Genomic DNA, 16,131 nt, shown 5'->3' on the forward strand with positions numbered 1-16,131 from the left:
ATAGTATCCTAAATCACTTTTGAAAACATTACTCTTGGCATGGACAACTTCAGCCCAAAAGGTGACTATCGCAGAAAAGTATCTGTGAAAACAGGAAGTTATCATGAAAAATGGTTAGCAGACTTTACACTTTAATCATATCAGGTGCAAGCTCCACATGCTGTAACTAATTCAGGGTCACAGTCTGAAATCTTTACTTTTCTCCTTATCTAGTGTGCAATGGAATTTTGCATGAGTAAAGACAGATTAAAATCCATGCTAGAATGGGCTTCAGGATATGGCCCCAAAGCAAAAAAATGTAAACTTGTGCAATTCATACTAGAAAATCTAACAAATTACTTGGCCAAACCTATCAGATAAAATAGATGAGATGAGCTGCATTTCCATTTTTGCTATAATATCATAATAAAATTACAGAACCTCTGACTTCTGGCTAATTGTTTTTATTTTCTGAAAGACTGTCTTTACATGCTTAATTTATAAACAGCTTGGGAAACTAATACTGAAGAGTTTATTGCCATCTCCATGTCCAGTTATGTAGAAGATTTTCTGTTTAACATTTTATTAAATATTATAAGTATTATATACACTATATTTACACAAATATTTCAATCCAAAATGAACCGATGCAGTAAATGTTAATACATTTAACAAACAATGGTATTTTCCTCCAGTGATGTGAAGTCATTCTACTCTACCGCAGTCTTGAAATACTCCATGTTGTTTCCAGATTAATGTATTTGAAATCTGAGTGAAGTGAAGCCTGACTGAAAGCAGTCCTTCGAATACTTTAGGGACTACTGAACTAAATGTTATAAGCTAATGAACACATGAGGAATGAGACTCCTGGAATCATCATTTTTGCTGGTACATTATTTATAACTGTCGGGCCAGATTTTTCTCAGCTTAAATCCAGAGTAGTTTTATCAAAAGGAGTTAATTTGGGTCTCTGCTGGTGTATTTGAGACCAAAATTTGGCCTGATTTTGGATGTTGTGTAAGTGGTGTTATTCTCTTTACTTGCCATGTGGGGGGAATTTTCTGTATTTTATTTCTCGGTTAGGTTTATTGTAAATTATGACACACTGTAAAAAGTAAATAAAAAATAGAAGCCAGTTGTCATTACTCATGTTGTCTTAACTTGTACAAACTATGATGAGTGACTGCCATGAATACCTCAATAGTATTAGAATAACAGCAATAACCCCTATATCTGTATGCTAAAAGTTCAGGGCCTGACCTTTAAGAAAAGATAAATAGATATCAATTTTCATTTAAAAAAGCCAACAAACATTCTGCATTGACTGAAACATATTACTGACCTTCTCTTCTGACTTTATTAAGCAGCTAATGCCTATGAAATATCAGGTTATTTGAAAATGCCAAAATGGCAATAAATATTAAGAAATCATAATTATGGAGGCAAGTACTACAGGTCCTAGTATGTCATTTTATTTGACACAGCTCACACAATGTGTAAAAACACAGTTTTAATAAAGGTCTCTGTATGTTAAAAAGTCAATTCACCCATTCTAATCATCACCCAGACTACATTCATGAAATCAGAAGTGAATTTCAAGAAAAAGCCTTACATATGTGTAAGTGTTAATGCACACTCCATAAGGAATTTTTTAATCTAACAACATTAATTGGTTAAATAACAGCTGTCTGTTAGCAGCAAAGAACATGCATTTGTTAGATTTCTATAAAACCTCTTACTACAACATCCTTCATTAGAAATAATCAGAGACAATCAATGTCCCTACTTCACTCATATTCATAATAAACTACTTGGGGGTACACTTAAGCACTTTGCTACATTTGTTGCTCTACATTTGCGTTTTCAAACTAGTCAAACGAAAATCAAGATGGGAAGAAGCAGCATCCATCTACAGTGGATATTGACGAATTAATAATGAGGAATCCTTTCAGTATGCATGCATTCTATAGTAGGTTAACATGCCTAAAATGAAGCAGGCTAAATTACTGTGCTTACAATTTGATTCATACTGTCTTTATAAGACAATCTTATAAATTTCTCTTCTAAAAACAATTTGTTAGAAATAAAACTGATTTTTTCTGAAAATGCATTAAAACAGGATTCCTTAGAAAGGAGGGAGGCGGAAAGAAGGGGTGGCCAAAGAAAACATTTTAATAGCATGGATCGTGTTCTTAGACAGGTTGCCTAGTGGCACCTACCCTTTCTCATCTCGTCATCCACCTCTCCCTTCCATTCATGATCTCAGCATCTATAGCAGCTGCTTAAATGACTAAATTATATTAGGAAAAGATTTACTCTATTTCTCCTTGTACCTAATATAGTATTCATAGATGGAATGGGAGGGAAAGAGTTGGCACTATATGATCAACCAGATCTCTTCAGGGTACCAGGAAGTGAGCTGCATACCGCAGTTTCAGCAACTTTGACATCAAGATTGATTTGTGACAAAATAATTATTTCCTCCAGCCAACATTCATGTAATTCATTATAATTACTGTTGATGTTTACAAGTTATGTGAAAAATACGTATTTTCACCCCTAGCTGAGAAAATTAGATGTTGCATAGTATGCCCCAGTGATACTTTCATAGGCTTCCTATTTATCCATTCCATTAAAGAGGAAAAATTGGTGAAATCAGTGTAATGTCTGGGGGCATATTTTGTAAGTACAGTGATTCCTTACTCAGCCAATAACGTTTTTCCAACCAAGTTGTCTAAGCTGATGGCCTTAAGTATTTCTGAAGGAGCATCAACAACAGAAGCAAACTGTCAATTCAGCCTTATGTCATCCAAGTTTGTAGAGCTTAAAATTCAGTAACTAGAAACAAGCAATCTGGTAGTTCATGCGAAGTTCACAAAAAAGACGGTGCACATTTAGAATGAAAATTGCTATCCTGTATTTATGAAGCCACAGTAAATCTCTATACTTCAATATACTCTGTCTTTAGCTCCTTTAAAGAAAATTATTCTTATTAACTAACAAAAATATAATGATAAACAAATAACTTTTTACATGAAGGCAACATAAAACAGAATGAGTAGAAACAGTATATTCTGTCATAGTGGTGGGTTGTTTGCTATATAATTTCCAATGCCATTTTTTTATACTTGAACTCGCTTGCTTTAACCCCAAAGACTGTGGCTTGCATCATCATTAGAAAGTCATAATTTGCCAAGAGTTACTACATAGTGGCATCTGACACACAACAGTTTAATGAAATAACTGTAGAATCTCAGAAATAACTGAGTGGTAACTTCGCAAATGCTGACTTTCCAGTGGTAAATGCTATATAAATCCCCTCTCTTTAAAAATAGAGTGTTGTTGCAATCTTGTCAGTTCCGGATTTTGTGAAAGACAACATAGGTGAAAAAATACATTTTAGTGGACTAACTTTCTTTTGGTATTATGTCTCCCACTTCGTGTCTCTACATGCACACACCTAGGTAGATATATGCACACACCGGACACATTACCATATAAGCATATGCAGGAGCACAAGCAAATAAAATATTTTCTTTCCTTCAAAACTGGATTATCATCAAACTCAAATTAGAGGATCCCAAGGCTCAGTCATATATTTACATTAGTATATTATATCTTAATATATCAGTGTTCTAGACTGAACATATCACAGCCCTTCAAAGAAAGAAACAAGAGCTTAATACCATTAGAAAGAGGAAATTCTCAAAATTTCAGCTGGCTATGCAACACTTATTTTCCTTGAAGGCAGAGATGAGATATTAAACTTAAGTCATGAAGTTTTTAAGATACAGAATACTGTAATTTCTGGACTTTTAAAAGGTATTTACAAATTACATTTTCCTCTTCTATTAGACTCGTTTCAATAGTACTTATACTAACAAAGACAGCTGGCTTTGATAGTCTGGAAAGTACAAAAAAAGACTTTCTAATAATATGATTTCGTATGCTTTAAAATGTTTAAAAATAACTTTGTAATATATATGCCGTATATATTTAGAATGCATGATGGAATGCTATGGCATAATGGCTTTATTATTTGGAATAACTCACTTAATTTGCACATCTTCATCATTCATGAATAATACTCAAACTCAAGTCAACAGATTGCTTATACTACATTAGTTTTCATGTACAGTGAGAACATGAGAGTAATGCACATATATTACACAATATAAACTATTTCAGAAGCATGCTCCTTACCTTTTCTCAGTTGTATATTAAGTCTCTTCCCTATCTTTTTGGTGTTATAACCACTGTTAGCATTGGAGGTAAGAACTTTTTGAGGTGATGGAGCCAGGCCAGATGGTGGTTTCCCTGATGAATTCACAGTATGAGGTAGCTGTGAGTAAGAGTCTGTTTGATCTGTCTGGTTACTCATTCTAGATATTCTTTGTAATGTGTGAAGTCCAGCATTGTTAATACTCTTGTTGTCGATATACTGAGAATCAGGGCTAAACCGGTTGGAATAGTACATGTTCTTCTCACTTTGGGATAATTGTTCATACTGCTCTTTATTTGATGCAGGAACCACATGGAACCAAATGATTGGCGAACGCATGGCTTGACGAAACATATGCTGTGCTCTAGGTTTCAGAATGAATACAAAATTAACAAATTAAGACTGGCAGACTACAAGATATTACAAGCATAATTACTGATGTTAATTAAGCAACATGAGATGACATACTGCTGAAACAAATGAAAAAAATCTAAATTTGTTCATTAGTCTACCATGGCTGCTTTTTGCTAAGGTTTATTTCAGTAGAGCCACACAGTACAGCTGAAAAATACTTACAAAGTAAATATATGTTAAATGTATATTAAAACTTTGTATATACTGCATATTGCAGTGGCAACTTTAACAATAATTCTAAAGATTTATCATTTTTCTTTTAGGCTTATTAAATAATTATCAGTAACTTTAAATACAATAATTGCAGTGAAAACAATGAGTAGTCCTGTGGCACCTTAGAGACTAACAAAAATTGAAGTCATGTTTGAAACTAATATGGTTTTCATTGCAACTTCTTCCAACATTTCTCTCTGCCTTTTTCCCATTCATATGTCCCTGAAGCAGATGACAAGGACTGTGACCCAGTCCCTCCTCAAAGCCTTTTTTGAAAATATCTACAATAAATTGTTCAGCTGATAATAGAAAGTCAAAATATAAACTGGTATATAGGTATACTCATATACCCCTTTGTATGTGAGTTTCTCTTCTTAGGCACCAGTCTTGCAAAAACTTAATCAAATATCTAACTTTCTGTGCATTAGTAGTCTCACTCAGTTCAATGAGAATCTTGTCTTTTCATTGATGTCAACAGGTTTTTGATCATTCCCTTAGAACACAAGTTGTCCAGGACAGGGATTTTTTTAGCCATACTTCTGCATAATGATGTTCCACTTCTGGTTAAGACTAATGGAAATGAATTCATTACAAATAGTAATGAATGAACAACTGTCAGCTTAAGACATCTTTCCTTTAATTGACACTATACTACATATTGAAAGAAAATGTACTTCTCACAAAACTCTGGTCATGTATTTGCCAAAATACATATTCCAGGGAACCTTCATCTACTCTGTTTACAGCATCTTTAGATTTCACACACATAAAAATACTTGTTGCCCTTATATGTGTAGCATGAAGTATTGTAAATGTATAAAAACCAGAACCATGACTGACATTTCAAAATAAAACCAAGTTCAGTTTACCATCAGGAAGAAAAAAATGGACCCTCAATGTTTAAGAAACAAGGCATAATTTATCAGACTATTGAAAAGTCACATAATAAATTCTAATGGCAGTCAACAGTAATTTTGTATCTTGACTCATTAAAAATATATATATTCTAAAACTGCAGACTATTTCTTCACTCTGTAATAAAGAGAAAATGTTTTATTTCCACAAATTACTGCAATATGCAGTGGTTGAAGGTTTAAAAAGCAAAAAGCTGTACACTAAATGCACTTACTGTTCAAATCTCCTATTCCGAAGGTCTCCATCGTTAATCCTGACAATACAATCATTCTCATGAAAAAGGTTTTCTTGTTCAGCTTTTCCACCTTTCTCTAGTCGTTTTACTAATAATCCCAGGGTTCTAGAACATTAAGATTACAAATGATTACACATCTAATATTTCCTCAGTACATAATGTCCTCCTGATTTAATATGCTTTCATGATAATCACTATGCCTGCTCTGTGCTTAAAGCAGTATTACTAAACTAAAGAAACAGCTCTTTTGGAGCAGGCTATCAAGGTTCCAAATCACTTACAAACATTACCTGCATTGGGATCCACCCTTACATAAAACAAAGACCACCGGTGCATTACATTTTTGAAATAAAAATATATAATATGGTCCATCTTTAAAATTCAAGCAACTCAGTACAATTCAGTTGACATCAGAGTAGGCTGATGCACAAAGCCTGGATTTGTGAATCTTGTACATTTGGCTCCAAAAAGCAACACGATGACAATTGCCTGCATCTTCTCAGTAAGGCAACTGGAGTTAAGGGCACAGAAGTTTAATTCGCACTTCAATGCTTCCAGTTAATACAGAAGTCCTTGGCCATTAGTACTACTACTGCTTGGGTGGAAAATGATGATATACTTGATAAGAGACAAGCCTAGAATGAAGAGATAAGTAGAAGATTTAGGAACCATCATGTTGGGCAAAATACATCCTGAGTAAGCCAACTAAAAATAAAGCCAACATTCTATGATTTCTTTGAGTGACAGAAATCTATTTATTGTGACTTGTAAAACAGTAAGCGGGGATACTGCAGACAGAAGTGTGATTTTTAAGTAGACAATTACCCTGACATAAGCAAGTCAACCCTAGTCTCGATTGTCTCAGAGGGGTAGCTGTGTTGATCTGTAACTTTAAAAACAAATAGTCCTATGGCACCTTAGAGACTAACAAATATATATATATGGGTTTTGCCCATGAACGTTCTATATATAGTATCATGAACTTTCATGGGCAAAACACGCTTCTTCAGATGAGCTGGAGAAGGAAAATAATTGCCATCTGATGGCCTGTACACTATGAGATGGTTACCAATGTCTAGTCTGTATTGCACTGGGGGCCCAAGCCATCCACACTGCAATTCTCCACCCCAAAACTATCCTCTCATTATTAAAGGTGCCCCTTCAGGGCACGGGTGTGACATTGTAACAGGGCAATGAATAAAAAACAGGACTGACAATCCAGCATATTTCATATATATATGTGTGTGTGTGTGTGTGTGTGTGTGTGTGTGTGTGTGTGTGTGTGTGTGTGTGTATCTTTCAAAAAGCCCCACCACATTAATTTCAGCATGCCAAAGGGACAGAACCAGTGGTTCTGAACCCATATGCTATAGGCCACTTATCACCCAACCAGTACATAGCTGCAGCCCATGACATCCTCCGGGCCATATAGGCAGTATACAAATTGTGTGCATGTGGCCCACATCACCCAGCTATATCTAATCCATGATGGTATATTAGTTGAAAACCACTGACAAATGTATGCAGAATGCATACTTAGAAGCATATGAAGCTGCCCAGTGATTTTTAATAAAATCCCTTTCATGCTTAAAGTTATGTACACACTGAGTACCTTACTGAATGAGGCAGAAAGGCAAAAGTAATGTCTGTAATTTAGCTTTCCCTGTATAAATTCTTCACATCCACACAGACACATGCAAACAAAACTAACTCCCCTTACAAACTAATCGTACTATGTCTCCTAAAAGTGCAACCGAGAGAAGATGTGCATTACTGCTATTTCTATTTTTAAATATTCTAGAGGTGGTAAAATGCTATGGTGTGGAGGACTACAAACACATGAAGATAATGGGCAAAGTGTGTATTTATCAGCAGAAAACAGGTGACAAAAACAGTGAACTATTGAACAAACCATTAAAATGTAATTCATTCTGTTCTGCTAAGAACACATATAGAATATTCTCTAAATGTCATTTATCAGTGTCCTGCACTTCTGGTATCTCTTGGTCTTGTTAAGTGCATTCCCCATTCTGGACTGGAGCCTCTAGTCATCACATGGCTTCAGGTAGAATCACATGGCTCTCCAGATTTAAGCTAGGAACCTGAGCTGCAATTCCCTAGCACTGGTTGTATTGCTTTATATTTTACTTAGAAGTTGTCTCAGCAGGTCTGACTTAGGCTTAGACTCTGTAGCTCTCTTCCCTACAAGAACAGTGGTTAAGACAGTGTCCAGACACCTTAAAGCAATTATTTATTTAGAACTAAGGCTTTGCTCCCCATCTCCCTGCAGACCAGGGAGACGGGGAGCAGCTTTTCTCGCCCCGGAGAACGGGGGCGGCGGACCGCGGCGCATCTGGGCGTCCCGCTGCTCCCGTCCTCCGGGGCGAGAAAAGCCCCGTTCGTAACTGCGGAGCCGACATAAGTCGGATCCGCGTAACTCAGGGACTGCCTGTACATTAGAAGCAAGAGGAAAAGCAAGGAGAAGGTAGGCCCAGTGGACAGTGAGGAGGGAGAAACAGTAACAGGAAACTTGGAAATGGCAGAGATGCTCAATGACTTCTTTGTTTTGGTCTTCACCGAGAAGTCTGAAGGAACGCCTAACATAGTGAATGCTAGTGGGAAGGGGGTAGTTTTAGAAGGTAAAATAAAAAAAAGAACAAGTTAAAAATCACCTAGAAAATGTAGATGCCTGCAAGTCACCAGGGTCTGATGAAATGCATCCTAGAATACTCAAGGAGCTGATAGAGGAGGTATCTGAGCCTCTAGCTATCATCTTTGGAAAATCATGGGAGACAAGAGAGATTCCAGAGGACTGGAAAAGGGCAAATATAGTGCACATCTATAAAAACGGAAATAGGAACAACTCAGGAAACTACAGACCAGTTAGTTTAACTTCTGTGCCAGGGAAAATAATGGAGCAAGTAATTAAGGAAATCATCTGTAAATACTTGGAAAGTGGCAAGGTGATTTTTAAAGAACAAATCATGTCAAACCAATCTGATAGCTTTCTTTAATAGGATAACGAGTTTTGTGGATAAGGGAAAAGCGGTGGATGTGGTATACCTATACTTTAGTAAGGCGTTTGATATGGTCTCGCGTGATATTCTTATCAATAAACTAGGTAAATACAACTTAGATGGGGCTACTATAAGGTGGGCGCATAACTGGCTGGATAACCGTACTCAGAGAGTAGTTATTAATGGTTCACAATCCTGCTAGAAAGGCATAACAAGTAGGGTTCCGCAGGGGTCTGTTTTGGGACCGGTTCTGTTCAATATCTTCATCAATGATTTAGATATTGGTATTGAAAGTACGCTTACTAAGTTTGCAGATGATACCGAGCTGGGAGGGGTTGCGACTAATCTGGAGGATAGGGTCATAATTCAAAATGACCTGGACAAATTGGAGAAATGGTCTGAGGTAAATAGGATGAAGTTTAATAAAGACAAATGCAAAGTGCTCCACTTAGGAAGGAACAATCAGTTTCATACATACAGAATGGAAAGTGACTGTCTGGGAAGGAGTACAGCAGAAAGGGATCTAGGGGTTATAGTGGACCACAAGTTGAATATGAGTCAGCAGTGTGAAGCTGTTGCAAAGAAAGCAAACATGATTCTGAGATGCATTAACAGGTATGTTGTGAGCAAGACACGACAAGTCATTCTTCCGCTCTACTCTGCGCAGGTTAGGCCTCAATTGGAGTATTGTGTCCGGTACTGGGCACCGCATTTCAAGAAAGATGTGGAGAAATTGGAGAGGATCCAGAGAAGAGCAACGAGAATGATTAACGGTCTAGAGAACATGATCTGTGAGGAAGGCTGAAGGAATTAGGTTTGTTTAGTTTAGAAAAGAGAAGATTGAGGGGGGACATGATAGCAGTTTTCAGATATCTAAAAGGGTGGAGGAGGGAGAAAACTTGTTCATCTTGGCCTCTGGGGATAGAACAAGAAGCAATGGGCTTAAACTGCAGCAAGGGAGGTTTAGGTTGGACATTAGGAAAAAGATCCTAACTGTCAGGGTAGTCAAACACTAGAATAAATTGCTCAGGGAGGTTGTGGAATCTCCATCTCCGGAGATATTTAAGAGTAGGTTAGATAAATGTCTATCAGGGATGGGTTTAGACAGTATTTGGTCCTGCCATGAGGGCAGGGGACTGGACTTGAGGACCTCTCGAGGTCCCTTCCAGTCCTAGTATTTTATGATTCTGTGTAAAGCAAGGGCATGTGTAATAAGGTATGTGCCGATTGTAAGGATGCTAAGCACTAGTCGATTCCTCCCACCCCTTGCTGCCTCTATCAGATAGAGGCCGCGGGGGAGAAGGGGCGAGAAGGGGGGGGGGTTGCATGGAGCCCGGGATCAGCTCAGTGCAGCCCTTCTTTAAAACGCCAAAGCGGCATTTTCAAAGGGGCAGCGCCACACAGCTGAGCCCAGGATCAGCTGTGCGGTGCTGCCCCTTTGAAAGCATCACATGGAGCCTGGGGTCAGTTGGGGCCTTCCCCACTGATCCTGGGTTCCAGAGTGGCATAACAAAACTTGCAGAGGCCGGGGTCACCAGAGGAGTCACCATCTGACCCCAGGTTTTGGGGAAACGCTGCTCAGAACGTGGGGTCAGTTGGGGCTCTTGTACATTTCAAAGGAGGAATACAGACATGCCTATCAACTACTCGACTAGTAAATTACTCAATATAGAACATCCTTAGTCAACTGTACACAACATCAACTTAAGAGCCATGTGCTCCCTCTGTATCCAAAGTGCTGCATGAGTTCACTCAGCACAGCCCACCAATTCTAGCGGCACAAGCAGAGTTAGCAAAAACTACCCCATTCCAGGATACCATCTTGGTTATGACCATCTTGCAGCTCCCTTGTGTGGCCCACTCAAATAACCAAGATTGACAAATGCTGCTCTAGACAGCTTCCAACAAGTGAGCCATCTCCTCTCTTTTCATATCCCCTCACCTAGATTTGGCAAAATCAGTTTTGCAAATTGTTGAGTAAGACAGGCTCCTTGAAGCGAAAAGATTGCCTCTTTGTTTTCCAAGTGTGTTCTGGCGTATCCTTATCTGCTGAGTTACTTTCCTGATTGGTCTTTCTAAAGCTCCCTATCAAATTAGATCTGCACAGTTATTTAGGCAATTCTAATATACCACTATAGCTATACTGCACCTACCTGGTCACACACAATGTTCAGAAAATTATTAGAGCTCAGTATCTGTAATGATTACACAGCAATTCCATGTCTGTCACAATCAGTAAAACAGTGAATTCTTAAACAACAGCTCCCGATTACATCTATTTCTCTTTAGTTTCAATGCAAAATATCTTGATCACAGCATTAAGATTTTAAAATTATAGTGTGTGTAATTACAAAATAAAATTTTACTAGGATGCTTTGTCAGTTGGGGAAAGGCACTAAAACATTCATAACTGCTGATTACACAAAATACTCTTTCCTCTAAGCAAAATATAAAGTAATGCTAAAACAGTTTGCATTATTTTATTACAACATTTTGTATCATAATTACAGTTTCCATGCAGCGCACAGTCAACCTGTGGGACTCCTTGTCAGGGGATGTGGTGACAGCTAGAACTTTAGCAGGATTCAAAAAAGAGCTCGATAGATTCATGGAGGTTAGGTCCATCAATGGCTATTAGCCAGGATTGATAAGAATGGTGTCCCTAGCCTCTGTTTCACTGGAGGTGGGTGACAGGGGAGAGATCATGTGAGGATTACCTGTTGTGATCCGGCCCTCTGGGGTATGTTGTTTTGGCCACTGTCAGCAGACAGGATACTGGGCTCGATGGACCTTTGGTCTGCCCCAGTATGGCTGTGCTTATGTTTCTTAGACTAAGCCACTGTTAAGATTGTAAAACATTTTTACTCTTTCTGCTTTCTGAAATTATCACAGGGAGATTGAAACTTTCCACCACTCCATATCTGTCAGACCAAAGGTGTGGTTCTGAGGAGAGATATTATTTTTGTTTTTACCCCGTTAGGCTGTTTTACTCAAGTATGAGAGAAAAGAAACATTCGTCCATATTCAACGTATTTAAATAGAGTTAAAAAAAATTTTGGATTAAATATACCCAAGGTAGAAGAGCACCATGAATTTCCAATTTATGATTGAAGTGGGGTAAAGTGGTAATTAGGGTGTAGTGGTGATGCTAGCCTACTACTCTGGATGTCCATACAATTTATTGTTGCATTTTGTTTGAGACAATAATGGTGGAAATTAAGTTGTTAGTTCTGAGCCCTGGTATTTCTGCAATTCGGATCCCAACAAAGTAGCATGGCCCAGACAATCTCCACACTGGAGGCATGCATAGATTACTTTTTATTGTGAGATTAGTTACCTATTAATAATATATCACTTCTTTGGTATAACGATTGATATGCTTACATGTTCTAGTGAAGTTATGTTAACCTACAGCTAATGTAAGATACCTTATTTTCTGCATGATTCGTTGTTTCTGAAATTTATCCGCATAAGCTCTCAAATCTAATAAAAACCTTATTAATCCTAACCACTGGTAAAATAATGTAATGCAGAAATAAACTACATGTCAAAATTGCAATTAGTTTCATTAAACAAAGCTTACAAGTTCTATTAGTGCAGGAATGCTCATCTCAGATACAGCATCTGGTGTTCATGGAGATCTTGCTTTTTACCCAATATTAGAATGGATGGACTAAAGAACATTCAGCAGAAATGGAAAAATCAGCTCTTAGAGCTGCGTGGAGAACAGAATTCCATTCTGTGAAGGATTCTGAGATTTCAAAATCTGTTTTCATTTCAATTAGGAAAACTTGAAAATTTCTAAATCCTCCACAAAAGAAAATGTTTTTAAAAACGTTTTGGGTCAATCAAAATGTTTACATTCAATTTTATCTTTTTTTAAAATGTTAGAATATATAATACAAAAATTTAAAATATCAAAACAAAAATTCATTTCTAAAGAAAAACTGGGATGTTTTAGCATTGTCAGAATATTTTTCCCTTCCCCCGCCCATCACAGACAAAATGTTAGTGAAATTGATGAGATTTTGCACAGCACTTCAGTTTTATACAGAAATATATATTCCAATACAATATGATTCCATCCATTATTTTCCAAACTACTCTTCCGGTGATCAAAAAGGGTATGAAAAGCCTTACTCAAACTTAAACCCGGCACCCTCCTGGTTTCTAGCCAATTGCTGTCAGCACTAGAGATCACATCTGTGTGTCTCTAACTTCTACACACAGTTTACATGTTGGGAAAAAGCATAATATGGTATCTGTTTAAAGACATACATAGCACTGATACCCAATACAGCTATGTCAGAGACAGAATAATTTTCCCAGAAATTTGGCAGGAACCTAATTTCCCACACAATTTTAATACCAATTTCCATTCCTGTTGCTTCATCATAACAGTAATTTAAAGTAGAGTTCTACTCGGAAATGTTACTCTAAAAATGCCATTGTTGGGATTTATGTTCATTTTGCAATGACTGCAGATTATATTTGCTCATTTTAGAAGCAAAAGGTTTTTGCAATCTTATTGTAAGATCTACAAAATAAATTGGATTCTATCCTTGTCAACAATCACCATCAGTATTCCCTATCAAGGGAGATTTGCAGGATAGTTCAGAGGCAAGTATAATAAACACATACTACATTCTGCAGCCAGGACAGGGACATTAACGATGTGCAACAAGGAAGAGCTTCATCTGACTTTCTGATTCCAGAATTCCTTTGCAGAGTTGGCTGTTGAGGTTTATTTTTTTATTTTTTTTGCAAGGAAGGGGGGGAGGAGGAGGAAGGTTTAAAACACACACACACACACACACACACACACACACACACACACACACACACACACACCTCTGAAAACCAATCACAATTGGGCTGGTATCTAGAGTAAAAAACCAACATGAGATGCCAGTGTCATTTTATGGAGTTCTTTTTAAGAAAACAGTTTCTATTTTAAAGCACAAGTATATACAGCATATTCCTACATAGGAAAATCAATCATATTAGAAAACATCTTAATTAACAGGTTTTAACATAATTTTAAACAAAAAAGCAAATAATTTTTAAAATATTTTTTAAAAAACCCTGTAGGGTATTAACTATAACCAGATAACATGCTTTAAAACATTATTAGTCCTTGTCTATGCTAAGCAGGCCTGATGAAAGGGGGGAAGCAGGCAATAGCTGGAGCCCCAGGACCTTTAAATCACCGCCTGTAGCACATACTCCATGCTGCTTTCAGGGCTGGGGGGGAAGGGAGGGAGGCAAGACGCACTCCAGGTGGCACAGAGGGCTGACTGCTCCTGGCCCTGCCCCTTCTATCCAAGGATCTTCCAGGAGCACAAAGCCTTGCACAGGGGCCTGCAGAGGCTGTCAGCTCCCCTGATGCTAAGTGCCACCTCGTAATAGAAAACAAGTTAACGCTCACATTTTAAATAACATAATACACTTCCTCAACGTAGAGAAGGCTTACCCTAGGAACGCTCCAAAACTGGGGCTGAATTTCTTATAAGCTCTGCAAAACACTCTGCAAAGCTATGACCCAGCAGAAATTACAATAATAATGATGTATGATGTATGAAAATTGCTCTCCATGCTGTGTTTTACACCAGCTTAATTTTAACTGATGGGGAGTGGGGAGCAGAAATGGCAAGCCACTGAGATCTTCTGCCTCTATACTTCTTTTAGATATATAATTAGGAATTTAACTGCTTTGATTATATTAACACTTGCACCAATATATTCCCAAAGGTTCATTAGTCTAATTACACAATTAAAATAAACTCAGCCACACATGTTAACATTTCACTTCTAAGTATAAATTACAATGAATGATAAAACTGAAAATAAGCACAAATGTTTTACTGACATCTAAATTGTCTGAGTTAGTCTGAGTTCTTTGAAAATGTGAACTCCCCACAATTGCCACCCAGCTGTATGGAAATGATCATAATTTATCTTAATAAAAGCTGACAGCGTAAACACCAAGAAAGGAATAAGAACTTTACACTGAATATGCCAGTATATGATTCAACCATCACTGCCCACTGCACTGAAGTTAACTATGATCCAGTTGTAATCGACTCACCTGAGACACAAATAGAAATGGTTGCTAGAAAGTAAGGCCTTGTCTCGCCAATTAAATGGTCATAGCCGGCAGGCCCAAAAGAGAACACTACCTCAAAAACTCCTTACAGTATTAAAATATTGCATTGCCCCCAGCCTAATGATGTTATAGTAGTTCTCAATAGTCTCATTCCAGATGCTCAAGCTTTATTTCTGTATTGGGACTCCCAGTTCTCAGACTGGCTGGGATGATGAGGTTCTGTGGGACCTTTGGGAGAAGGAGGTGAGGCAAAGAATCCCTTGGATTACTCAACAGCAGCCCATCCAGATGAAGAAGAAATGGGACTGGCTAGCAACAAAGGGAGGCTCTTCTAGTCATTTATGTCTTTGAGAATTAAGTCTATGACTGCAAGGCCCTGAAGACAGGGAATCAATGCGAAGAAGAAATGGTGAGGACTTTCAGTGCTCTAGCGGGGACACAAAAAACACTCATACTTCATTAGACCAGCAAAAGTACAGCGTCATTTCTTATGACAGTATATGGCTGCAAAAAAAAAATCAGACAGAGGAATTTCAGTACAAACAATGGCGAGCCGATGTTGCTTCAATTTTCTTTGTACCTTAAACAACTACAGTAGCAAAACAAAAAAGTAAACTTTATTGAAAAATAGCAACAAATTGTAGAGTGATGTATTGGCTTTGGAACATAAAACAGACGTACACATATATTGGAAATGAAAAAAATACGACAGAAAAAAGCACTGTAGGTAAAATATCGATAAAATTCTTTGGTATGGGAACTGTATGTACATCAGTGTCTACTTTCACATATATGCAGAGAATATTTATACACCAAATCTTGTTAAAGTAAATATTAAGGTTGTAATTTAAGCTGTCGAAAAATAAGAAAATTTATAGCTCAGTTTGTGTTATTCTATCCCTTCTTCAGGGGTTCCCAAAATACCTTGCAAACCAGATATATAAATCCTTACAGTAAATACAGACCAATTTATACTATCTTATATGAAGGAGACTGATTTATATGGTCTAATTCATGGATGATAAACTAG

General features: G+C 37.4%; 1 protein-coding gene across 13 annotated transcripts in view; it reads right to left on the minus strand.

The window, feature by feature from the left end:
• Positions 1 to 16,131, minus strand: part of PARD3 (par-3 family cell polarity regulator) — a 677,664-nt gene that overhangs the window by 263,914 nt on the left and 397,619 nt on the right. For all 13 annotated transcript variants that reach the window (XM_075922689.1, XM_075922688.1, XM_075922683.1 and 10 more), the window contains 2 exons: positions 5,958 to 6,083; positions 4,183 to 4,565 (listed from right to left, as the gene is read on the minus strand). In XM_075922689.1, the coding sequence (XP_075778804.1) occupies positions 4,183 to 4,565; positions 5,958 to 6,083 (509 nt within the window). The remainder of the gene's footprint in view (positions 1 to 4,182; positions 4,566 to 5,957; positions 6,084 to 16,131) is intronic.

Source organism: Pelodiscus sinensis, chromosome 2, assembly GCF_049634645.1.
Source record: "Pelodiscus sinensis isolate JC-2024 chromosome 2, ASM4963464v1, whole genome shotgun sequence".
Taxonomy (NCBI): domain Eukaryota; kingdom Metazoa; phylum Chordata; order Testudines; family Trionychidae; genus Pelodiscus; species Pelodiscus sinensis.